The 26304-nt window shown below is 39.2% G+C and overlaps 1 protein-coding gene across 17 annotated transcripts in view; it reads left to right on the top strand.

Annotated features, from left to right (window-relative positions):
* Positions 1 to 26304, top strand: part of RBFOX1 (RNA binding fox-1 homolog 1) — a 1503477-nt gene that overhangs the window by 1360955 nt on the left and 116218 nt on the right. For all 17 annotated transcript variants that reach the window (XM_045820711.1, XM_045820717.1, XM_045820712.1 and 14 more), the window contains 2 exons: positions 17646 to 17789; positions 24487 to 24540. In XM_045820711.1, the coding sequence (XP_045676667.1) occupies positions 17646 to 17789; positions 24487 to 24540 (198 nt within the window). The remainder of the gene's footprint in view (positions 1 to 17645; positions 17790 to 24486; positions 24541 to 26304) is intronic.

Below are 26304 nucleotides of genomic sequence, written 5' to 3'. Positions count from 1 at the left end.
GTTTAATATGAAACTCATACTTTCAGTTTCCCACTCAAGGGCCTATTTTTGTTTTCAGCTTCAATAATCCCTAATGAATAAAGAGTTTCATTCCCAGGGAGGCTATGTGATGTCAGGGGGAGGGCACTGGCTCAGAATCTCAAGGCCTTAGTTTCAGGACCCACTCTCCTATTCACTAGCTATGTGGACCTGCTCTTGAGATTTAGTTTCCTCACACATAAAATAGGTGTAGTTTTAGCATCAACCTCATGGAAGTAGCATGAGGATAAGTGATATACTCAATATGAAGTAGTATGTACTGCCATTATAATATTAGAATTAACTGTTATTGTTTGGGTAAAATTGTTTAAATGAAGAAATTGAAATGGACAGTAAGTTTTTGTTCTAGAACTTTCTTAGTTTCCAACTTATAAGTTAGTTTAATATCCATCAACTATGTTCATGATTTTAAGAGATTTCTCCCAAATGCCTCTATAAACAACACAATATCACATTCATCTTCACCATCATCATCTTCATCAAACACCTATTATTTATTGAACAACTATTAGGATCCAGGCTCAATGCTACACTCTTAATAATATAATCTTGTTTTATTGCTTACTATGAGTCAGCAAAGCAAGTATTAAAAACCCACTTTAGAGATGAGAGAATGGAGTTTTGGGGAGGTTATCTAATTTACAAATTGTCATACAAAAGTCATAGGGCCAGATCTGGAACCCAGATGTTTCTGATTTCAGAGTCTAGTCCTTCATCACATTTGGCACTGCCTTATTGCAGAGGACAGTTTTTAAAGCAACTGGAAAAATGACCAGAATATGACTCTTCCAGGGACTTGCTTTTCTAAATCTTTCTCAGCATTTTCTTAAGACTGTGGGCCAGAAACCACTTTCATTAGAATTGCCTGGTATATTTGTTACAAATGCTTATTGCTGGCTACTACCAGTGATGTGCTGGTTAATGTTTAACAGCCAGCCTGGGGCAGTGGGAAGATGGATTTGAAACATTTACCAATTTCCATGATATAAATACTCCCTTATGGCTAATTTCAAGCTACCAAAGCCTGGTCAGTGAACACAGAGTTGGCCAAAAACATAGCACATCATTGTACGATATCTATACCATTCAGGCACAAAACCCAGGAAAAACCTCAAGGACCTATAGATAATAGTAAAATGTAGTAAAAGAATCAGGAAATGATAAATTTTAAATACTTATTCCAAATATGTAATTGTGGGTTTATATGATTTACTTTTATTAAAGGTTGTGTTTAGCAACAAGCTCACAATGTCCCTGACATTAACAGCCAGCTCTCAGAGGTAGGTATGAGCAGGCTGTAACTCCCCTAGAGCTACCTCACACTGCCAAAATCAGCACTGAAAATGCCAGAACCCTGTAATCTGCATTTCTAGAGAAATTACTGAGCCAGTGCCAAAAGCCTTTTGTAGAGCACACTTGAAGTAAGTGTATGAAAAGAACATAAAATATGATTGGCATCTGAAAATGTAGATGGCATTCATATTCCTAGTAAACGCTCATGGGCAGTTATGCTAAATAAACTACTGTTACTCATCTTAAAAGTGTTTTTTCATAAGTTGAATAAAAATGGTCCAAAATTTTATTTTATTCTGCCCTTCAATGAAGTATGCTTTGCTCTATGTTAAAGAATAAGGCAGTAATCCTATTTCCCTCACAGCTGGCATGGAAGGATGGTTCAGAGGCCTTTCCTGAAAGGTTTAGGCAAAGATAACAAATGTCGGGGAAGCTGCAGGGCAGGGATGAATGGAAAAGTAGGCTTGTAATCTCAAATTCAATATGAAAGATCGAAAGCATCAAATAATCAGTCAGCAGTGAGCCTCCTCATCAGAATATTCCATCTGCCTTGGAATTCAACCTTGTGATTATATTATGATGTATACATTCTCACTCTCTCTCTCTCTCTCTCTTCATATATAGAAAAACCCAGGCACATGTGAGGTCTTGCTAGATTCAGTAGAGAAACCAGTTGAAACATCACCTGCCTCCACCCTCTCTACCCCCACCCTATCCCGTCCACCTTAAATATATAAGCATCTCTTTTCTAGGTAGAGGTTTTAATTCAGGGAGAAAGCACGTTCCCTCAAAATCAAGAACCATGCCGCGGCTGTGTATAAACCCTGATACACAAGAAATCCATCTAAGGCTTGGAATTTGTCCTCTAAACAATGGTTTTGCTTTTGGAAGGTGCATATGGAAAGTAGTTAATGGATATCCATGACTAATGTTTACTCTGTGCTTACAAAATGCTCTAAGTCATTGATAAGCACTTTGCATGCATTACTGTTTTAATCCTCCTCCTGTGTTGTGGTTCTTATCAAGTCACATTGAAGGTAGTCAATCAATATTCTTTGAGTGAATGAATTCACAAATTCCCATTTGAAAACCATGGAAGGTAAGGTGTAGAGAAGTGAAGTAACATGTCCAAGATCAGATAACTAGGTATTAGTGGCCCAGTCCCAATTGTTCTCTCAGTCCAGAATCATAAACTCATACTATTGCGTACGTAGAGTATAAAACAGTGGACTTTAAGATGTTAAAGTACATCAGAGTTACCCATAAGGATTATTTGAAATGATTCATCTTGGGTCCATAATTATTAATGGTTATTTTTGGGTTGGGCCCAGGAATCTGCATTTCAACAGGCTTCCCCAGGTGACTTAGAGGTGATCTGAAGGTTATACTTGGAAATAGACTGATTTAGTGCATGTAGATCTCTCTACACCTCCAACCATAGGCAAACCTGTCTACCTTTCAGACCATAAAACCTATATTTTGCTAGTGGTGACTATGAACCACCCACCCGCCATTAAGGTAGGGTTTCTCACCCCACCTTCCACATTCACCCTTCCTGAGTCTTACAGCCTTGAGTTTTTAGACATGGTTTTTGCAAGACCACAAAATTCAGTGCCTTCATTTATTCAGGTGCAGTGAATTTCATCCCAGAAACACAAAATAGTGAGACATCATTCAAGTTAGACTGGAATCTAGGTCTCCTGAATTGAACAACTTCCATTGACTAAATGGCTTCTAGTTGCCACAGTGGTTTCCCTATTTTCATCTTCTATATGGGCAAATCTTGCTTTTTAAGTGGAGTAACTGGAAAAAGGAAAAGATTGACTTTTGAAATAGCCAAAGCACTTTGGGGGGTATAATTCCATTTGTTTCTCTCTGACTCAAGAAGGGGCTGGTATGGCCATTATTATTTCACAAATGAAGAAGTGGAAACTCTGAGAAGGTAAGCGACTTCCCCACTGTCACACAGCAGGAGTCTACCACTCAAGTCTTGTCAGTTGAGTCTCACCCTCTTCTCATTAGAGTGATGAATGACATAATTAGATGAGAAATTACCCCAGGACTAGTGGATATTTCTCTGTCCTCACTCTGAGAATTAAACTTCAGACCATCAAAAGGTTTGCCCGTGAGCTCTGCTACTATACAACTGCCAAGTTTCTAGATGAAGAAGACTTCCTTCAAGAAGTTTTCTGTATATCCTCTCTTGTTGAATTATGTACCCAAAGGTCCTTCAGAGGACTCACCATTGTCTTGTGATTGTATGTCATTATCTTTCTCTTCTACATGAAGGGGAGATCCCAAGGACTCTCTGAGTGTGTCTTATTTATCCTTATTCCTCACATATAGCAATTTTTCTTTACATAAGCAGAAGCTTTTTAAATGGAAATGAGTAAAACAGTATAGACCCAGAGTATTAGTTCCTTTAAGAACAAATAATGGCAAACTATGGCCCACAGGCCAAGTCTGACTCACCACCTATTTTTGTAAATAAAGCTTTATTGAAACACAGCTATGCTCATTGTTTGTTTACAGATTGCCTATGACTGCTTTTAGGTGAAATGGAGGCAGAATGGCCAGCAAAGTCCAACTACTTACTATATGGCCCTTTAAGAAAAAGTTTGCTATCTATCTAGGCGAGGAGCAAACTAGAAAGGAATGCAGGCATTTCTATTTCTGCAGTATATTTGTTAGTATTTTCACTTCCTAACATATATTTTCACCACTCCCCACCCACCAGTGCAAGAGAAATGAGCTTACTGATGAATAGGATTTGGGACTCAGAAGTGATCTGAGTCACATCAGCCATTTAGAGAAATCGTATACTTTATGAGACATGTCAAATGTCTGTGAACAGATATATTAGTGTTCACGAAGAATGAAATCTGCACATGTCTCCATGTATATCAGAAAAACCCCAGCAGTCCTAGAACAAAACCCTCAGAGTGCTTGTCTCTTTGTTCCAAGCATTTATATAAAGAAAGAAATAATTAGTAAGGAAAATCCAGGGATTTTCGTTGAGATCAGTTTCATCTTAAATTCATCACCAATTTTCTGCAACCAAATTATGCTTTCAGCAGTTTTCTTAGGCCCAGAAAATTAGCATAATGTGTAGATTTGCCTTTTGGTTAAATTAAGTCTTGCATAATACATTCCGGGAAAAAATTTTTGAGCTAGGTGGGTTTGAGGGTTCACTACAAAATATTAATTTTTTGAATTGATTTTTAAATTGGCCTGGATTTCTGAGTGGGACAGGGGATTAAAGAAAACCATGAGCCTGAAGTAGGTGTGGAGAAGACTGTAAAAGTCACTCCAGGAGGGGGAGAGTGGGGTGCCAGCAGGAAGGGAAGGCTGCCGTCTTGTTCACACTGGGTGTTTCCCAAGCTAGGTAACAAGGAGGCTCATTTTAATGATGCCATCAAAGCAGGAGGTAGTGGCAGAGCTCTTGGGAGAACTCGACATATTGCTTAAATGAGTTGGGTATGGGGATGTCATTAATACAGAGACTTGAGCCTCCTTCTCCTCTGGGATTTATAAAGGTGGAGGCTTACTGAAACAGTAGGATGAGAAAGAATTATCATGGGACATATGTTAGGGCACACATCATCCATTCCCTAGGGTTCCCCAGGCTCTTGAAAGAATCTGAAGCTCAGAGGACAGGACAGGCATTCCAAGGCTGTCCGGGAAGCCTGATGCTGTTAGGAGGACCCCCGTCTAAAAGGAGAGTCGGGAGCATTGAGGACTGCCCTTGAAGACATAGGACTCTGGGCAACAATGGAAGATGATGGAATGGCTGATAACTGTCCCAAGTAACCCAAGCATGTGGCAGCCTTAGGCTCTACCACATCCACAGAAGCCACGTGGGCACAAGAACTCCAGCAGAATGAGAGGGAAAGCAGAGAGAGGCACTGGCTTTGCACCACCAGGAAGCATCTTGGCCACTGAATATCCTCTGCCTCCTCAGTGCTTTTGTCCCTTCTCCCAACCCCCAGCCCTAAAAGAAGGGGAAGAAGGAAGAGGGTCCCACAGGTGGGCCTCTTCCCCCAGACACTGAAAGGACTGGAATGGTAGGGGTGAAGAGGCAGGAAATACCCCCAGCCACTGCACATCCATCAGGAAGCAGGAATGTAGCACTAGGAAGAGAGTCTGAATCTTACTGACTTTGAAAGCTTTCAGATGGACTGACCTGATATCAGTTCCAGCTTAAATTCATCACCAATTTTTGGCAACTATATTATGCTTGTCACCATTTTCTTAGGCCTGGAAAAGTAGCATAATGTGTAGATTTGCCATTTGGTTAAATGAAATAGTGCATAATATGTTAGGGGAAAAAAGTCTTTGAGCTACGTGGATTTGAGGATTCACTACAGAATATTAACAATTTTTTCTTACTGAATTGGCTTTGATATCTGAGTGGGATGGAGGATTAAAGAAAACCAGAAGGGGGAGTTGGGATGTGGAGAAAGTTGTAAGAGAGTCACCCCTGAACAGGAAGAGTGGGGGTGCCAGCAAGAGTGGCCAGAAAACTATTGCTGCTTTAGATGACAGGAAGGAGTTAGACTCAGGAAATTGCAATACCACACTCTCAACCATTCTGCCACACTGCCTTCTGTCTCCTGACTGAGCATCCTGAAAAAGCTCTTAGCCCCTCTGAACTTCAGTTCTTTTATCATAAAATGGGGACAAATGATAATCTTCCTCTGAGTCACTAGGTGATGCAATAAAATATAATGCCTGCAAAGGGCTTCAATTAATGTTTCTTAAATGGGTACCAGATGCTCTAGATGTTGATCATTATAATAATTATGGGCCAGGAAGGGCACTCACCTGTAGTGACTCATTTGAGGGTAGTGCTAATAATAGTATACCTTTTTTTCTAGATGAAGGAACTGAAGCCCAGAGAGGTTAAGCAACTTTCTCAAGGAAGCTAGGAAGTGGTAGAGCTAAAATTCCAAACCAGATAGTTTGGCTACAGATTCTATAAATGTTTACTGTTAACATTAGTAGTAGTTATTTCCAACTCCTTATTCCTGGAACCAAAAACCACAACTTTGAATGTGGAGCGGAGAAAGAGCACCTTATAGAGTCTTATTATTCTGTTTTCTGATAAACAGATACCAATCCCCAGACATGCCTGCTATATCCCTAGAGACTGATATATAGTAGATGCTCAATAAATATATTTTGAATGATTAAATAAGAGAACATGTGCTTTCCAGCCCAGTGAAACCACCTGGGAATAAGGAAAGGTACTTTGCAAACTCTGTTTCAATGACACTGGTATGGACTGCATGTATGTGTTTTCCCTTCCCCAAACTTATATGTTGATGCCCTAACCCCAATGTGATGGTATTTGGAGGTAGAAAATTTGGGAAGTGTTTAGGGTTAGATAAGGTCATAAGGGCAGGATCCTCATGATGGGATTAGCATCCTTACAAGAAGGATTGAGAGAGACTCAACCAGATGAGTACATAGTAAGGAGGTAGCAAGGCAGAAAAGCTCTCCCTAGTAACCAAATATGCAGACACCTTGATCTTGCACTTCCCAGACTTCAGAACAGTGAGAAATAAATGTCTGTGCTTTAAGCCCTCCAGTCTATGATATTTTGTTATAGCAGCCTGAGCTGACTAAGACAGACACCTTGGAAGTTCATCTCCTTTACTGACCTATTAAACACTTGGCCCCTTGCATGCTCATCCTATATTTTCAAAGAATAAAAAAATAGCCAAAGAATTTGTCAGTCCTTCACTGTCCATCAGCCTCATTCCTGCCTGAGGAATCTCATCCTTCCAGCAGAGCACTGAATTTATTCAAGGGAAATGTGATGTTTTTCTTAAATCTACATCACCTGGCTGTGGAATCAGCCCTGCCGAGCTAGGAAGGAGGCATTAACTACATCCAAAGCTGTGTGATTAACTTATTTGTTTGCCTACAGAGCTAAAATGAAAAAGCAGGAAGCTGAGTGAATCTGCACAAGCCCCATTTTGAAGTAGGATTGCGAGCAAACCCGAGATGTGGGTTTTAATTCACATTCCCTGGGCTTACCATTATTATTATTTTTAATGGAAAATAACTTTGCACAATCTTGCTCGATTTTAAATGGAGAATGTGCAATATTGTCTAACTCAGGGTATGAAGTTGATTTAGTATGCATGATTTTCTCTGCCCCCCCCATCCCTTTCTTTGGTTCCTTGAACACATTCAATATAGTTACATTTTTGCTTAGAACATATATATTTTCCCCCTGAACTTTTCTCGATTGCTTTTTTATCAGGTTTACAAATCAAATCAAATAGGTATATTGCAGAGCTCTGTGATATTATTTTCTGAGCTTATAGTACAATGTATTGAATTATGCCAGTCCATGCTTTGCTCCTACTATTCTCTGCAGATTGAGAGAGAGGGACTGTGGGCCCCGTAAATTCACTTGGCTCTCAGCATTACTGGCTAAATCAAGACCGCTATTCAGGCTGCAAGAAGAGACAGAGCAAGTGTTCGTTACACAAATCAATTTGGTCCAAAGTTCATTGCAGTGGTACTCAACCATCGCTCACATAATATTGTCAACTTAATCAAATAATGCCTCAAAGACACTCACAAGGTTTTCTCTTTGAGAAAATTGGTGGAGGAGGGAGAAGCAGCTGGCTTTCCAAAAGCTCACTCTTTATTTATCAGTATTAAGAGGCCTGTGCATGGAGAGAATTAAGCCTGTAGGAGAGGGAAGATGCTGAATATTCAAAAGCCTGACTGGGAGGAAACTATGGTACATGAGCATCACATCTTGGGTGTTGGGTTTCGATATCTGGATGGCAAAGTTGGGGATGCTCGTGCACAGAGAAGCTAGACCCAGAGAGGTTTCCTGGAATGCTGCAATAAAGATCTTCCAAGTGCCTACTGGGTACCGTGGTGAAAGACTTCAAAATGGCATTCAATATAGTGTGTCTTTGACATGGTCATATTCTAGTAGGACAAAGAGGTAAGTAAGCTGATAATATTTGAAAATCTGTGGTTAATAAGTGTTCAACAAAGGTGAGCACAGGACTCTAAGAGCTCCAAGCAGGCATCTGAAGCAGCCTATTTTGGTTACTTTCTTGTTGGTTGATTGTAATAGGGCCCTATTCTCAGAGCTTGTTCTGTTTCTTGTCCAGACCTAGAACACACGTGGTTAGAATGTCATCGAATCTTTACTCATCTGTAAGAATGCTTTGCAGTTGCCTTCCAGAGCATCTTCACCTTGATCCTGAGAGGCCATTGAGGACTGAAAAGAGTCCAGGATATGGAGTTACATATCCTAGATTCAGTCCTGGCTCTGCCATCTTTTTTCTGTGTGACTTGGGGCAGGCCACTTAACCTCTCTGAGCCTCAGCTTTCCAAAATGTTGTGGTGGGATAAGGTATGAAAAACACTTACCTAGATGCCTGGCTCTCAACAGGACCTCAGCACAATTTTATTTTCAAGCCCTTATCCCAGATCCGTTAGGCAGTTCCACACTTGGTATCCAAGCTGTCAGCGGATGGTAGTATGTGGCATCAGATGTTTCAACCCAGAACAGGGGAGGGAAAATGCCCTTCAGCAACAGTGGCACTTATCCATGGGTCCATGGATGTCTGTGCTTCCTGCAGGGAGTTTGTAAATTTCCTGAAATTTCATGCAAAATTCAGATGTACCTGCATTTTCTTCCCAGGGAGTGAATCTACAGCTTTCATCAAATCTTCAGTGTATCCATGATCACAGGAATAGGTTAAGAAATATTTATCTACAGGCTGAAGAGAAATACCACCAATAACAACAAAAGTAATGATAGCAACAAAAGTAGCAGCTGACACTGGTAGAACCAACTGAGTGACAGGCCTGTCCTATATACGTGGCATATACTATCTTTACTTCTCACAACACCATGTAAGAAAGTTATAGCCCAAATATATTTCATCTTTTTTTTTACTTAAAACTTAGCCAGGTGGCTCAGATGGTTGGAGCATTGATCCATACGCCAAAAGGTTGCAGGTTCAACCCTGGTCAGGGTGTGTATGGGAGGTAACTGATCCATGTTTCTTTCTCTCTTTCTCTCTCTTCTTCTTCTCTCTCTCTCCCCACCCCCATTCTCTTTCTCTAAAATCAATAAACATATGCTCAGGTGAAAATTTTAAAAAATACAAAAAACTTAGGTACATAGAGTTGACTTCCAAATAATCGGATTCTCATTTTGAAACACCCTACCACCACTGGCCAAGGGAAGACCTTTTATTTCTCTCTTTCTGTCTTTCTTTCCTTTCTTCCCTTTAAACTCATTTTTCACTCCCATCCCCACAAAACAGGATCATCATAAAGCGACAATGTCCAATTGGACTTTTTGCAGTGCTGGAAGAGTTGTTGTGTATCTATGCTTTCTAGTGTGATATCGCATCACTTTCTGTTGCTGTCATAACAAATTACCACAAACTTAGTGACTTACACAGCACAAATGTGTTACCTTACAGTTCCTGGATGTCAGAAATCTGGCAGGAGTCTTACCAGGCCAATTTCAAGGTGTCTTCAGGATGCTGTCTCTTTCTGTGGGCTCTGGATAGGACCCCTTCCTTTGCCTTCCATGGTCCGCAGAAGCTGACCTCATTTTTTGCCTCATGGTCAATGGTGGGTGGAGTCCTTCTCCTGTCACATCTTTCCCACACTGGCTGCCATTCTGACCCCAACCCGTGCCCCTTCCACTTATAAAGATGCTTGTGACTACACTAGACTCACCAGACAACACCACATCATCTCCTTATTTTAAGGTCAGTTGATTAGCCACCTTAATTCCATCTGGAACTTTAATCCCCCTTTGTCATATAGAGTAACGTATTCACAGATTCACAAGGATTAGGACTATAACATTGTTAAGGGCCATTAGTCTGCCAGCCACAAGTATCTTTTATGCCCTTGATGTATGGCTAGTGTGAATATATAGTTTGATTCCACTTTAATTTAAACATAAACAGTTGACACTTAATACATTTAGTAGAAAACTTATAAGTAAGTTTTGAAAATCTTGGATCTTTAACTATCAATTTAAAAAAACCTAAATACACCCCTGACCCAGGTGGTGTGTCTCAGTTGGTTGAGTGTTGTCCTGCAATGCAAGAGGTCACTGGTTCAATTCCTGGTCAGGGCACATGCCTGGGTTGCGGGTTCCATCCCTTGTCAGGGCAGATACCAGAGGCAACCAATAGATGTTTCTCTCCCTCTCTCCCTCTCTGTCTTCCTCCCTTCCCATCTCTATTTTAAAAAATAAAAAAGATAAATAAAGTCTCAAAAAAAAAAACCTCCTAAATACAGGTCAGGTATTTCCAATGAAAAAAATTTAATGTAGATATTGAGATAGTTATGTACAAGTGCAAGTTATAAGCAAGATTTTGAAGGCTTGGTACAAAATAATTAAAAAGGATGTAAAATATTGTTTATGTTGAAGTAAAATTTTGATAAATTTGATTAAAATATATTCTTAAAATTAATTCCACATTTTCTTTTTACTATTTTGAACCATGGCTTCTAGAAAGTTTTTAATTGCACATGTGGGTCCCATTTTATTTTATTGGACAGGGCTGCTCTCAAGTGTTGATCAGCCCTCCTTGAACTGTATCTAGTGCTGTGTTGTGACTACATGTGTTTTTTTCTTTTCTACATGTGTTTTTAATTTTCATCATGTGGGGAAGAAAAAAATAATTTCCTCTACCCTTTCAGGATCTTAGCTGGCATGCCTCTCTTTCCCCTTGTAACAGGAAAAAACAAGTTTACTAATATGTATACCTCCTCTATGCATGAGAGATACTCAGGAAAACTCTGTAAAGTCTTGAAATGGTCCACACCTTCACCTTAAATACAATCTTCAACTAAAGACAAAAGATGCTGAAGGGTGGGTACTTATGGGAAGTCACTGGGAAAGCAAAGTTAACGGAGGGTAAGGTTGTTAGGCAGACTTTAGTCCTGCCTTCTTCATTGATAAGAGTTTCTTGTGATTTAGGGTCAGGTTCTCTTCTGCTCCAGAAAGATGCCCTTACAAATGGGGATTTCCCTTATAAATGTAAATGTTCCTCACAAAAGGCTAACTTTTATTTTGTTTTCAGAGCTTCTGTGTCTGTTGTTTCTCAAAAATCACCAGCTCAAAATAGTCCTTATGCCAAAGACATGTATTTTGGGCTGGCATAAATTGCTTTCCCTCATAAAATATAATTTGATACAATTCTTGTTTTATTTCTAACCATTTTCCCCCCTTGACACACACACTCAACACTGTGCTTCCAAATCTCTAATTTCTCTCTGAATTGTACTTTCTGCTGACAACTTCACCACATTTTTCTCATCTATCCTTGGTCACCTACATTGTTACCAGGAACTTGGAGCCACACCCTGCTCTGTGATGGAAATCTTTTATCCTTGATTGCTGCTGAGGGAACTGAAGCTCCGAAGGGTTTAAGGATCTGGGCTTTTACATGACAGACTGAAGTGTAACTCAGAGATGTCCAGCTACAAAATTTCTCACCTGTGCTTCCACTCTGGGATACCTGTCACCCCCAGGAGATGACATGGCTTGAAGGCGTGTCTACACAGGCTGAGAGAGAGGACACCATCAGGAAGGGCCAGAACCCCAAAAGCACAGACTTCTACACTACTGTGTGTATTCTCTCCAACAGCCATCCCTGGATTGGTCGATATCAAAATCCAATTTCACCAGAATTAGCCCTTGGGTTGCTCAGAGCTCTTCATTGAATTAGGAACGATTATAGCAGAGGGAGCCCCATGGTTCTTTATTAAGGTCTTTGAGGAAGCACTAAGTGATCTACTGGTGATTAAAGTGCCAGTGGTGTTTTTTTAACATTTATAACCTACACTGATATCTGGTGAGTTTGTTTATTAGGAAAAATTCTGTGCCACACATCCTGCCTCCAAATAGGGCCTTTGAACTGGGTGAGAGCACAAGCTGGCTTTGCCATCCTAATGAGCTTATTTGGGAAACTCTGAGAGTACTGGTAGATACCCACCTCTTGAGGTTAATGGACTTCCCATCCATGTAGGTTCCTGAAAGCCTTCTTGTGTGAGAGGGAGGCTGCCTCTCAGAGCCTTCTGCAACCATGGGCCTGACAAATAAAGAACAAAAACTGATGGTTATTGATACTGCTAATAATAATGATGGTAACGCTAATGCCCTTTTTTATGCATTGGACTTAACTTTCACAAAGCCTTTGAAGCCATTACCCTGCTCTAAAGGGTCTAGGACAGATATAAACATATTTAATGTACATTCACACAAAGGCCCAGAGACATGAAGTTAGAAGCCATGCAGCTCAGTCATAGCAAAACCAAACCTATTTGTTTATGCTAGAGAAACTTATTTGAGAACTTACCACGTACTCTAGGTTAGCAGATTCGATTGGTGCAATTTTGCCGCCCTTCCCCGTGAGGGAACATTTGCACCTCAGAAGATATTTTTAGTCATTCCAACTCAGGAGTATATCACTGGCATCTGGTGGATGTAGGCCAGCGATGTTTCTGCAATCCTACTGTGCATAGAACAGGCCCACATCAAGGAATTAACCAACCCACAATGTCAACAGTTCTGTCCTTGAGAAACTCTACTCTAGTGAATAGAGATAGAACAGTGAACACTTCCACAGTCTCTGCTCTCCTGGAATTGGTATTCTGGTGGAGAAGACAGACACTATACAAATTCACAGAAGCCTGTAACATAGAGGTAAGAAGTATGTGCTATGGAAAAAATCAGTGGGCAAGGACAACAGAGACACTGATGCATCTGGTTTAGATAATGGGGCTGGGGACAACTTCTTTGATGGGTATGTCTGGGCAGAGACCTGATCTCCCAAACCTGGGTGTGAGGTTGGTTCCCAACTCATCTGGGTCTCATTTAGAGCCAAAATTACTTTTAAAAATCAGATAGGATCAATTAAGAGCTTTTCCTTCAGCAATTAATTATTACCAGCCTTGGGGAAGGCACCTAACAACCAGGCAGTCTGTGTCTTTCAGAAATACACATTCTAGATGTTTTTTGGTCCCCTAAGCAAGTTTCTTAGCTTTTTTCACATCATTTTATTTTTGTCCTTAGAGATTTCACACTGTGTCTTTGCCATAAAATGCAACAAGTTTCTTAAGGATACTGTGATGGCTTAGTCCATCCATGTGACATGCAGTGCTGAGCTCAGGGAACCTATAGACAAGTCCTCATCCTTAGAGAGTATTGATGGCTTTGGAAGGCTGGTGGAGAGCTTCTCGTCCCAGCATCCTTGCATCCAGTGGCTGATGCAGAGCCTGGACGGGTCGAGGGAAGACTCAAGTTTCCTATCTATTTTTGGAGCTCATTAAAGTGACCAGTGTGACAGAAGGGAGCCTGGGGCAGCTCTGACTGAAATGAACATTCTCCTCTCCACTGGACCTGGTTTGAAGCCAACACTTCTGAGAGACTCATTCTGCCTGACATGGTAGGAAATGCATTCACTCCTTGATATCAGCTACTCATTCTACATCCACCTGTGGTTTGTTTATAGGGGACTCGTGGGTTTAATGGTGGCTTTAAAAAGAATATGTCATGTCCTGGTTTAATGGTGGCTTTGAAAAAAAATATGCCCATGTCCTGACCTTCATAAACCTGTGCATGTGACCTTATTTGGATAAAGGATCTTTACAGATGTGACTAAGGACCCCAAAACAAGATCATTCTGGGTTTAGAGGGAGCTCTAAATCTAATGACTATTGTCCTTATAAGAAGGAAAAGGAAGAGGGACATTTGAGTCTTAGACACACAGAGGGAAAGAGGCCATATGACCATAAAGACAGACATTGCAGAGAGGCAGTCAAGAGACCACCGAAGTAGGAAGAGGCAAGCAAGGATTCCCTCCTAGGAGGAAGCATGGGCCTGAAGGCAACTTCTTTGTATATTTTGGCCCCCACAACTTGAGAGAATAAATTTCTATTACATTAAGCCACCAAGTTTGTGATCATTTTTTAGGAGACTAATAGAAAGATGTGAAGCACAGGCATGTTCTGAATATGTTTTCCCTGAAAGTCCTCAGAAAAAAGGACAGAGAAAGCTCACACCCCAATAAATTCAATAGAAGAGTCAGTAATGATCACTCCCTTCGGTCTAACCCTGAAATGTGCTTGAGGCTGTGTAGTAGCTGTTTTGTTCACTTCTTATTTCATTTGGTCCTCACCACAATCTAGCACTTTATGTTAAATCACACTGTATAACCAGTCATGCTCAGAATGAAAAAGTGTTTTTCTGTGTTGTTCTTTCTCAGCCTCTGCATTCTGACATCCTTTCTTTTCCATTCACCCACAATGTCTGAAACACATTTTTTTTTAAAAAAGTTTACATGTTATCTTTAAAAACTACTTTAAACACACAGGTATTCCTACACAACAATTTATGGGCATTTGTATACATGTGCACACTACACAATGATTAATTGAGCCTTGTATGTTTTTATCAAAGGAAACAACACAAAGATTTCTCCAAAGTCCTATTTGACTAAAGATGATTAATTTTAATTTTCACATGAGCGGCATAATGCTATTAATCATTTAATATGTTTAATCATAATCTCTGTAATTCCTAATTAGGTTTATTACACTGAAACATCCAGCAGTTATGCACAAATCCAAATGTAAGTTTCTTTCTTGGTATAAGAAGGAGCTTGCTGTAATTTGCATTTGAACAACAACTGCTAACAGGAAGGAATGAGTAGACTGGAAGTTTCTGTCTGAGCTGCTGCTTCTGGAAACTTAAGAGTACTAAGACTCCGGATCCCTCTGAAAATGACAGTTCTGTGATTCAAGGTCATTTGCATCTCATGGACATGTAACCAAATATCACTACTGCAGAGAAAACAGTTCCTGGTCTGTTTGAGTATCAATGTTATAATATTTTTCTTCAACAATCATTTGAAGGTGGCAAGGTTGATCATTCACTCCTTTACTTTTTTCATATGCTCATCATCCATTCACCTATTTAGTCAGTGAGTCAGCCAGCCATTAAACATGCATTTGTCATTTGTCTACCATGGCTCATAAGCTGTTCATGTCACCCTGCTACAATACTTAGGTGGCTCCTCATATCTTGTAGAATGAAATTTATACTCTTGCTCTACACACAGGGTTTTTCATATTCCAACCCCCTACCTCCCTCTACAATGTGCTGCCCTGCTCCTTCTTCATGCATACCTCCATGAACAGCGACAGTAAGGTCCACATGTACTCCCCTGACTCCAGACATGGTTTCACCTCTCTGAGTCTTTGCATATGCTTTGCCACCTCCATCAGTGTCAGTCCCCTTCACCTCTTCTCTTAGACATCTCTCACTTAAGATTCAACCTACAGAATTGACAATTCTTGTGGAAACTCCAACTGTGCTGTGTGTCCCTGATTTAAGTTTACTCAGTCCTCCGTGATTCACTCTCCTCCCAGCACTTAACAGTGTATATAACAGTTGACTTTAACTTTTTATCTAGTAATAAAATGAGAACTATATGTGATTTGGAGGACTTACTTCAATGGCTAGCATAGAGTAATTGCTCAGTAAAGAGGTATTTAATAAGCCAATGAGAACCTTTCCTTTATGGTTCATAAAGGAGGCTTTTTACGTCTCTCGACATTTAAAAATCGTCACTCTAAAAATGTATTACATTTCAATTATTGACTGTATACCACGTGCCAAGAACTCTGCTGAGTAGAAGTATGTTACTTTGTTCAGTCTTCACAGTGCCTTATAAGGCATATGGCATTATTATCATTAATTTTCCAGACTAGAAAACTACCTCCATCCTCCTTGTTACTTATTCTGAAAGCATAAGCAAATTGTCATTGCCATCATAACATTGCACTTGGAAGTAGAAGAAGTCATCTCGTAGGACTTTTGATACGAACCCAGCTTTCAAAGTAGTGTACCAGTCAACTGGAGGTCTTGACTTCAAAATGCAATTCAGAGTATATAGGAATGAGAATAATGAAATAATAAATGAAATCTGCCAGTTAATACAATGGCTGACGAGAAAGTTGCCAATTATGCTCAAGTTATTTTGGCATGTATATATTTCACTCTGTAAAATTGTCTTTATTATTTTACACCTGGCTGCCTGCATTGATAGTTTTTTTCTCAGTTATATGCTTTTAAATTGATTATAAGTAGGTGAGGACAATTCTTTGCTCATAAATTTGATGGGCTTCCACATAGGATTTTCATCTTGGTTTCCGAGAAGCAAGTGCCTGATGTGGATGGCATCTACTGCCACCTGTATGCAGTATGTGTTAAGTGGAGGGAAAGTATCTAAAAATGAAGCATCTCTGAAATGTTTAAATTCTAGGACTGAGAGTATGGGAATGGTGACAATGATAATAAATGTTATTGTGACTTTTTTCCTAGTTCCTGCCTATATATGGATGTCAATGTAGTAGCATGTTATCCAGGCTCTTATTTGGGAGGGATGGAATGGGAAGCAGATGAGTTATGTCAATAATGTAACATTCTCTATACCGACTTAGTGTAATAGAAAGTTCTGCAGTGATAGAGATGTTCTGTATCTACTTGTCCAATTTGGAAGCCACTAGGCACATGTTGTTATTGATCACTTGAAATTTGGCTAGTATAAATGAGGAACTGAATTTTACACTTTATTTAATTTTAATTTGTTTACATTTAAATAGCCACAGGTAGTAAACTCTAATGGACAGCGTAGGTCTACACAATTAAGAAACAAGTTCAAACCATAAAAAAATTAAGTCAATCAGATGATTATTTGGACTACAGAATACCAAACAGCCTTTTCAAATGTTTTAGTATATTTACTAATATTTTATCTGCATAGCCTTAACAATTATGTAGGCATACCTTAAGATTTGAACAGCCTTAATTAAGGGATATGCCCCCCAGTTTTATCAGTATCATCCCCTTGTTGAGGATGTTTTCCTCTGGGTGCCCTCACCCCATCCCCCAGCACCAGCTAGCACTTTACTTTGCTTTACTTTCTCCTCAGTGCTTATCTTCCCCTGACAGCTCCATATTTATTTATTAACGAGTTCATTGGCTGTCTCCCCTGTGAGAATTATGCTTCACGAGGACAAGGATATTTGCTTTGCTCACTGCTAAATCCCAGATCCATGATGGGCAGAGTGCAAAAAACATTGGTTGAATGAATGAAAACAACTCAGCAGTTCTTTCCTACCCTTATTCCTTTGTTCTGGCATTTTCCTACCATACAGGGGATGCCAAAGCATTTTGAAAAAGAGAATTTGGGTCTACTCAGAGCCTCTATGTTTTGCTCTCAATTTTTTAGCAGACAGATGACGCAGCGCCCACGGATGGCCAGCCCCAGACACAACCTTCCGAAAACTCAGAAAACAAGTCCCAGCCCAAGCGGCTGCATGTCTCCAACATCCCCTTCCGGTTCCGAGATCCGGACCTCCGACAAATGTTTGGCGTAAGTACTGACTTGCTCCTCTGCAGTGCCTGGTCTGGGCTCCCCAGAGTGTTTCCCTCTATGTAAGTTCTTGACATTTATAATTCGAGGGCGAGATGTTTACAAAGTAAAAAGGGGGGATTTTAGATCCTATTTTGTGAATATATGGTGGTTAGGATCTCTTTATGATTATAGTATGAATATCTTTGCATATGCCCACCATGTTTCCATTTTTTCAGTGGTCTCCTGCTTATTAGTAGAGTAAATATCAAATGGAAAATTAACTCCCAGATAACACACTGTTGAAACAAGACCACTGATGGTCCCAAGTTGAGGGGCATGGACCCCATGCCACAGCTAAAACAAACATTGTGCCTCATCTTGGTGCTTCTCTCTATTGCAGTTGCCAAATTATCATGACATATCCCTGCATATCTTCCTCTTTCCCAGGCACTGAGATGTCAGGTGCAGCTGTGGAGAATAATTAATTCTGCCTAAAGCTTTATTAAAAGACAAAACAAAACAAAAGCTAGAGATTTCTAAGTCTGACTTGCATCCTGCAGTATGTATCCTCCTGGAATCAGTGATGAGGAGTCAGAGGTTCTTACTGTGACGTTATATGTGACAAATAACAATCTTGTCCAGGCACCATGGTGAAATGCAGAAGCAACCAGAAGTCACCACTAATCCAGGGAAAATAAATGATAGGGTTGTTTCCTCATGAGACATCATGAGTCAGACAATGTCTGCACTATCTACCTTGGGAAAGGATGAGCTTGCCATTTCTTTGGGCTCAGTTTGACCAAGGGCATAGCTATGATGGGCTTGGATATTATCCATGTTTATAAATGTAGTCAATCTATTTGCCCAGTCCACCCCAGCATCGGCGGGAATATCTGTGGATTCAATGAACAGAACTACATTCTTAACATTTGACTTAGGTTGGCTGTCTGGGGATTCTTCTGAGAGTTTTTAGATGGATGCAAATAAGACAAGAGGAATAAGAAAAAGCCCAACTTTAATGCCTAGTTCTGGGCAAAGTAGATTTCATTCTCCATATGAAAAAGGAAGTACTGGCTCATTGTTCTGCAACTATGGGGTTAGCTTGCACCTTTTATTTCTTTAACATGCATGATGTTTATCAAGTGCACATCTGACACAAAAGCAGAACAAGCGTCCTAATATTTAAGATACCCAGTCTTGGATCCTGACATTTCAGAGGAAAAGGTCAGCTACTGCACTTTCATCTCTCTCATTTGGTAATAACCTTGAGTTGAGCCCTCTAACTCTTGCAGAGCAGTGATACCCTCGGGCACTTTCAGGTCAAAGATGACTTTGAAAAGTGCAGAGCACTCAAAGTTAAAGTGGAGGTTAAGTGTGTATAAAGCAGTGAGACCTTGTTTGAGTGATGGGAAGCCAGAGGAATTCGATTCCTTTTGCCACATCAAGTTAGGAAGACATCTTGCTTTTCAGTCCATCTTTACTCATCAAGTGTCACTGGGATGTTGGCTTTGAATCTGGTCTTTTTGATGACTATCTGGTGCTCTTTTATGGTGTCACTCATTGCAGCACACCCTAATTCCCACCTCTGAGGGTGCTTGTTACTCCCTGGTCTCCTGGGTTATCTCGAAAGTTATAGGAGAGCAACACTGCTAAGTTGGAGAGGCATTCAAAATATTCACAGCCAGAACTCCCACAGATCAGCTCATGAGTGTCTGAATATGTAAGCCTCTCCACTCTTACAGGGGTAGGGCAGGTGCCACAGAGCAAAATCTTGCCAAAAGATTGATCATACTAGCAGTTGTCAAACCTTGATCAAAATCTACTGGTTTCACAGCCACTTTTTGTAAAAGTCAAAATTGTTAAGCTACTGATTAGACATCAATTTGACAAGATGACAAATATACTTAATATTTATGAATTAAGAAAACACAACATATATTTAGCAATATTAAAATTAGTTTTATCTCAAACATCATCTGCATCCATTTAGAGAAGTATGCAAGACTATTTTTATGGGTTTCATCCATAAAAATTATTGGGCACATATGGATTCTTGGACTCTGCAACAATTTTGAGGCATCCTTGGCTTACAACCATCATTCTGGAGAAATGGAATTTTAACACTAAAGAAAAAAAATCAATTTCCCTGGCCAAACATCAGTGGTGGCAAACCCATTCTGGTTATATGATACATTTAGTGGCATGAATCACGTTGAAAGGCATTTGTAAACATTCTGGTTGGCTTCCCACACCCCAGCTGAGAGAATTTAGCATGGTTTCCTCCTTCAGGTCATACTTACTTGAATAAATTACATTTTAATTCCCATTTGGTATTTTCCAAGTCATTTTGACATGAGTTATCTTCTCTCCTTTTGGTGGTATATTTTGCCATTGTCCCTTTGCTTTGCAGAAGTGAAGATGGAGAAAAAGCTGCAGAAAAATCTCTGTGCTTTTCCCCTTTGTCTCTTTTCTTAAATATGGCCAGGGAGATTTCAAACTCAACACACAAGACAAAAATCAGCCTCCTTTCTCCAACTGCCTAAAACCCAGCAGTGTTCATAACAACTTCTGTAACCATTAATAATCCAGTCATGAAGTTGGCAACCTCTGCCGGCCTAATGGTTACCACAAGTGCCCCATGTTTTATTTTTAATTTGTGGCTTCAGTGCCTCTTCATTGCCATTCTGCTTATCTTTTCTTCCACATGCACTTCGTATTGTTTGCTTTCTCCTCTTTCAGAGATACTTCTTTCAGTGTTTGTCATTAGCTCTTCTAGTTCATTATAGATTTGCTTTTTTATTTCTTTTAAGATGGAGCATTTCTTGGTCAAGCAGTTATGTGGCTGTACTATCCGAAGTAGTAGTCTTTGTAAAGCATCAGCTGGGGTCTGAGTGAATGGATCTAGTATGCAATCATGGGATTGGTCCTGGATATTTCACTAGAAGGAATCATTGGCTCTAGCCTGGCTACTTTCTTCTTGAGCTCTATCTTCATTTTGGAGATCATTCATGATCCTGTACTTCCTTTACATTGAATTCTTATGATCCTATTAGAAGAATATATGGATTTTTACCACATTAATTATAATATATTGCTCTTGAATGAAAAGCTTAGTTTACCCTATTAAAAATTTAAGTATTTCTGGGTTTGGGAAGAGATAATTGATTATAATACATCCAGACCACTGATATAACACATTCCATGGTAGAATTGTTTCAGAAACAACTGCTCAGTGAGTTCAGGTTTCAAATTTGCACAATATCCTTGAGGTCACAGCCTTGCTTTTTTTATGAAAATACATACTCATTGGGTGTAAATATGATCTACTGAAATCTCTTTATATGGTCACCCAAAAAACAGATCACATGACTTTCAGAAGATGCAAAAGAAGTTTTTGTGATCACTTTTTCAGTAATAAAATAGAGTACTGGAGATTTCTGTACCTTTAATGTTAATGCCAGAGTTCCATCTACTGTGATGTTGTAAGTTGTGAAGCCAGTTTTTTAGGTTCCACATGGTGCCTCCTATGTCTGCATTCTAAATATGAAGTCAACCACAAGAAAACTCAGGTGATGCATTTTCTTAGCCTCTTTGCACACTCATTGCACTAACCTTCACTTTCATGTTTCATACTGTATGCATTGAACATCTTGCACAGTTTTACAGGGAAATATTTGATGTGAGAATGTCTACACAGGCCTGGTACATATTTGCCCATGTGCGTACCTGTAAGCTCCTGGATTTTGTTCTTGACACAACCATTGAGACACCTTGAGTGGATTCTGAGACATTGTTGAACACTACTGAACATTGGTGTTGAGCAAACAAATGCTAGTTATGTCTGCGAATGAGTCGTGTCTATTTAAACTGAAAATGTGCCAGCTGTGTTTACATCATTAGAACCAAACTTCCCAATTAAACTGTTGATACTATAAATATAGTACACAACTGACTCAGAAATGGGGCTGACATCAGCATTCTTCTTAAGGCTCGTTTCCTTGGCTTTGAGAATCATCAGCCCAAGGCAGCTGCCAAAAGAGGCAAACATTTGAGACCATCTTGGGGCATATGGTGTCATCATTTCATTTAGTAAAAGACACATGCTAAGATTACTTTTTGATTGGTTCTTTCTCAACCAGATTTCATTTTAAAAGAAGTGTTTTTGTGTTGACTGCTTAGAGAATGTTCAGTAGAGGACATGTGCTTCATGGTTTTGGAAGAATTCCTTTTCAAGTATTTCTATTCATAAATGTGTGTGCTTTCAGGCTCTTAGTCCTGAAATACATATGATAGCATCTGTGTGAGCTGGCTCTTCTAAGGTTATATCAAAATTACTGCTTCTGAGGAGTCCACAAAGCTGGAGGATTTTTTACTATGAAATTTAGTTCACCTTTCAATGGCAAACCCTTCATTCCCCAAATCTGAAAGTTTTCTTTTTCTATTTTTAATGATTTTCTCTGCTCAAATCTAGGGCACTGAGAATGCTCTGTAGAAGAATATTCTATTGACCAAAAGACTATTTGAGTGTCCAGAAATTGCAGGGTGAGTTAGCTGCACGTTTCTTGGTATTTCCATTATACGGGCTGACCTTGTTTTATTGCACCTTGCTGCATTGTACTTTGCAGACAGGACATTTTTACAAACTGAAGTTAAGACCCTCCACCAGCAAAAAGTTTATGATTCACAAAAGGCTCAGGTGATGGTTAGAATTTTTTTAGACAATACAATTTTGTTTAAGTAGGGCATGTATATTTCTTAGACATAATGCTATTGTGCACTTAATAGACTACATTATAGTATAAACATAATTTTTATATGCACTAGGACAACCCCAAAATCTGTGTAACTTGTGTTATTGTGATATTTGCTCTGTTGCACTGGTGTAGAAGTAAACTTGTAATATCTCTGAGGTGTGCCTCTACATGCTAGCGTCCTTTCATCTCCTCTTTCAGTTCAACCTTTTCTTTTTGATTTCTTCCTGTCCTTCTCCTTCTTTGGGAAATAAAGAAGCACTTCTGTTCAATAAGAAAAATTCAAGTCTATGATCTCCTTGGTGGGTACATATTCTGAGCAATGGCCACATTTCAGTGGCACAGGATGACATAAGCTTTGGGTTTCTTTTTCTTATAGTAAGAACTTCCATTTCAAAGTATGCATATGTTTTTCTGTCTTTCTAAGTAAGGTAAATTAATTTGTATGTTTCAGAGGATAGCCTCTATATGTTCCAAATAAGTTTTTTTTTTAATCTTAGTAGGACTCTGTTGACACTCACTCTCAGGGCATACCAGCATTCTATGACTGATGCTTGCTGGTCAGGATGTTGCCCTCAATAATCTGTGTTCACATTGTTTCTTTTCTGTTTTACCCCCCCCCAAACCATTCTGTCCCCTGAGAGGCTGCTTCATGCTTTTTACCCGGGGGGAGAGACGGAATACAGAATCTCCTAGGGTAATAAAGAATGCAATAACAATTGAGGCTGCAGAAGCAAATGAAACAATAGGAAAGCTCAAAACAAAGGAAAAAGGAATGGAAATTTCTTTTTTATGTTGTCCTGTTTATTTTCTAATCACTAACATGAATATTTGCTCTCATTTTGCATCAGGGTAAAATTCCCATTTTATTTTTTCCTGGGCCATGTTGCCTACTTTTATGCCACTCTCTCCCAGCCCACTCAGCATCATGTGGTTGAAGAAAACTGACAGGATTTCAAGGTTAAGGAAGACTTTGGATTATCAAATGATTCTGGTTTCAGGATCCATGTTCCCTTTTTCTTTTTTTTAAGTGTGAATCAAGAATTGCTTCATATCCTTGCTTACAAGTACTACCAGATTTAGCAAAAAAAGGAAAAGAAAGAAAAAGATACAATAGTTGAATTTGAATTTTACGTAGCAAGTATTTTATTAATTATGAGTATATCCCCAATATTGTTATTTTCAGGGTATGATTATTCTTTAAAACTTGAAATTTAAATTTAATTAAGCAACTGTATGATATATGACTGTCCAATTTATTTGTCATCTGAAATTGTGTTCGTAGACTTGAATATATGGAGTTACTTTTGCTTTTTATGGAGCACATTCGTGCTAATTGTCTGAAATCTGTTTGTTTGCTTAACAACACGGAGAATCATCTGGAGAGAAGTACATTTCAGCCTGAGGACTGATCACAACTGTGCTGGTGTCTTCATTCGATGGGTGCCCGTAGAGTGGGTCTTGCTTTCATCTGTTTGTACTTGTTTTACACAACCTGGCTGCTGCTAGCTTTTATGGGGGCTGGGAGTTAAAATCCTCAACATCATATTTTATTCGGACATTTTACTACCCTAATCCCACTTCTTCAAAGGTTTTTTCCAGTGATTAGTGGAGTAGCCAAGGAGGGTCGGCATATACGTTAGACATTTTGAATTTTTGTTGCTCAGTGCCTGGGAAAGCAATCCTATACACATGAAGGAAGGCAGACAGAATTAACCTCTTGATTACCTGTTTTGTACCAGGCCCCTGCTGTGATATCTCATTTGGTGGAGCATGCCATAATATGGAAATAATATGTGTGATTTTATTTTCTCTTGCTTCAAATGCATTGTTTAATGATAGGACAAAATAAAATGTATATCCTTGTCTGTTAAAAGACTGACATGGGGTACCATTACCAGTGTGCATAATGTGATTTACTTCATTTCTCTTCTTGCTTATAAAATATTTCTATTTCTTTGCAGCAATTTGGTAAAATCTTAGATGTTGAAATTATTTTTAATGAGCGAGGCTCAAAGGTAAGCAACTTAATTCACTTTAGAATTGTGTAGCTTATTTTAAAATGCTCATTATAAGTAATGGGAAACAACTGCACTGTCTTAATCAGCACATTGTGAAAATATACTTAAAGGGGAAATCTTTAGAGACCAATTCCAGTTTCCAAAGTGGTGGGAAATATATTGGGCTCAGTTTAAAATATATAAGGGGGTAATTTAGAATTGCTGTTTTATATCTATCTATCTACCTATCTATATATTTCAAGTTTCCAGAGGAAAATTACCCATGCTTAAAAAAATAATGTTGTTGCTGCATTTTTGTTTTTCAGTGATAATTATGTTCTTTATATTAAAAAGTGAGTTGATAGTCTCATGAGCAGGTAAATATGTGATTATTCTGTATTAATAAAGTGCAGTTATTTTCCTGGGTTGCAGGGGAGAAAATTTTATATACACCAACCTTTTGAATATAGTTTTATTCATTAGTGTGTTTACCAGTTCTCATTTTGCAATTTGTCACTGCTCTGCTTTTGTTTTTCCCTAGAAAACCAGTTTTTAAGTTGATGTTCCTAGAGCACACAGTATTAGTAAAAACTGATGGTCATATAGAGAGGCTACAGCACTTTTAAAATGGAAATGTGTTGAGAGAAAAGATAAAGGCCAAACCATCCCAAAATGTCCTCTGTATCAGTGATTGTCTAAGTGAGGGCCCCAGAGCAGCAGCAGCAGCATCACTTAGGGACTTACTAGAAATGCAAATTCTGAATCCAAAACACATCTACTGGCTCAGAAACTCTGAAATTGGGGCCCAGCCATCTGTGGTTTAGCAAAGCTTCCAGGTCAATTATTAAAGTTATAAACACTATGTCTTCTTGTTATAGGCAAAAGCCAACGCTTCATCTGAATGCGTAATGCCCCTTTGCCCTCTGGTGCTCTGTGCTTGCTGAAATTTCCACTTTCTACCTGCAACCACAGAAAACTCAAGAACCCCTTGAGAATCTGCTTCAGGAAAACAGCCATAGCAGTGGATACTGGGTGATACAACAGGGGATGATGCTGTAAAAAACTCATATTGACCTCAGCAACCACATAGAGAACACTTTCAATAACTGCGCCTTGTTTCCAAGTACCATTCTTCGGGTTGTCAGGAAGTTTAAGCTCCCTTTTCAAAGTGGGAAAGTGGGTATTAAGAGAAAGTGCTCACCTGATACAGAGAGATACTGATTTTAGCCTCATAATTCTCCTCACACAGATGACTTGGGACAAGTCAGTATCCAGGAGGGTTACTTGGAAGAACTGGTTTTATCTAAGGTGGCAAGTGCTAGCTTCTTGGGTATAGTAGCCATGTCTTCCCACATAGCAAACATTTGAATTTATTATTCCTTGGATAGTCTTAACCCCTCCCTTCTAAGCAGATATAGTAGTAACTGAATAGGATAATGCTAACTGAATTGAAGGAAGAAAATTCCAGTATCCTCTTCTCCACAGCCAAAATGATGTTGTGATGTGCCAGATGAATTAAAAAAATAATAATCCATTATAGTCTCTATAATATTCTAGTTTAAGGACCGCTGTTACTCTATAATTTCAGATATTTTATAGTCATTCTTGTAATGTGTTAGTAGTTTGACCTCTGGGTTATGGAAGAAAGAAGTTAACTCTCTTTCTGCTGCTTGTATGAAAACTATTATAGGGACTATTTCTATACCTGCAAAGCCAGGAGCATAAAGAAAAAAATGTACCCAGTCTAAATCTTTCACTCAAGCCTGATATATTCTGGCAAAG

The sequence above is a fragment of the Phyllostomus hastatus genome, unplaced genomic scaffold, assembly GCF_019186645.2.
Source record: "Phyllostomus hastatus isolate PE091 unplaced genomic scaffold, TTU_PhHast_1.1 phas_scaffold_442, whole genome shotgun sequence".
Classification (NCBI taxonomy): Eukaryota; Metazoa; Chordata; class Mammalia; order Chiroptera; family Phyllostomidae; genus Phyllostomus; species Phyllostomus hastatus.
This window is presented reverse-complemented; position numbering and strand designations above follow the sequence as displayed.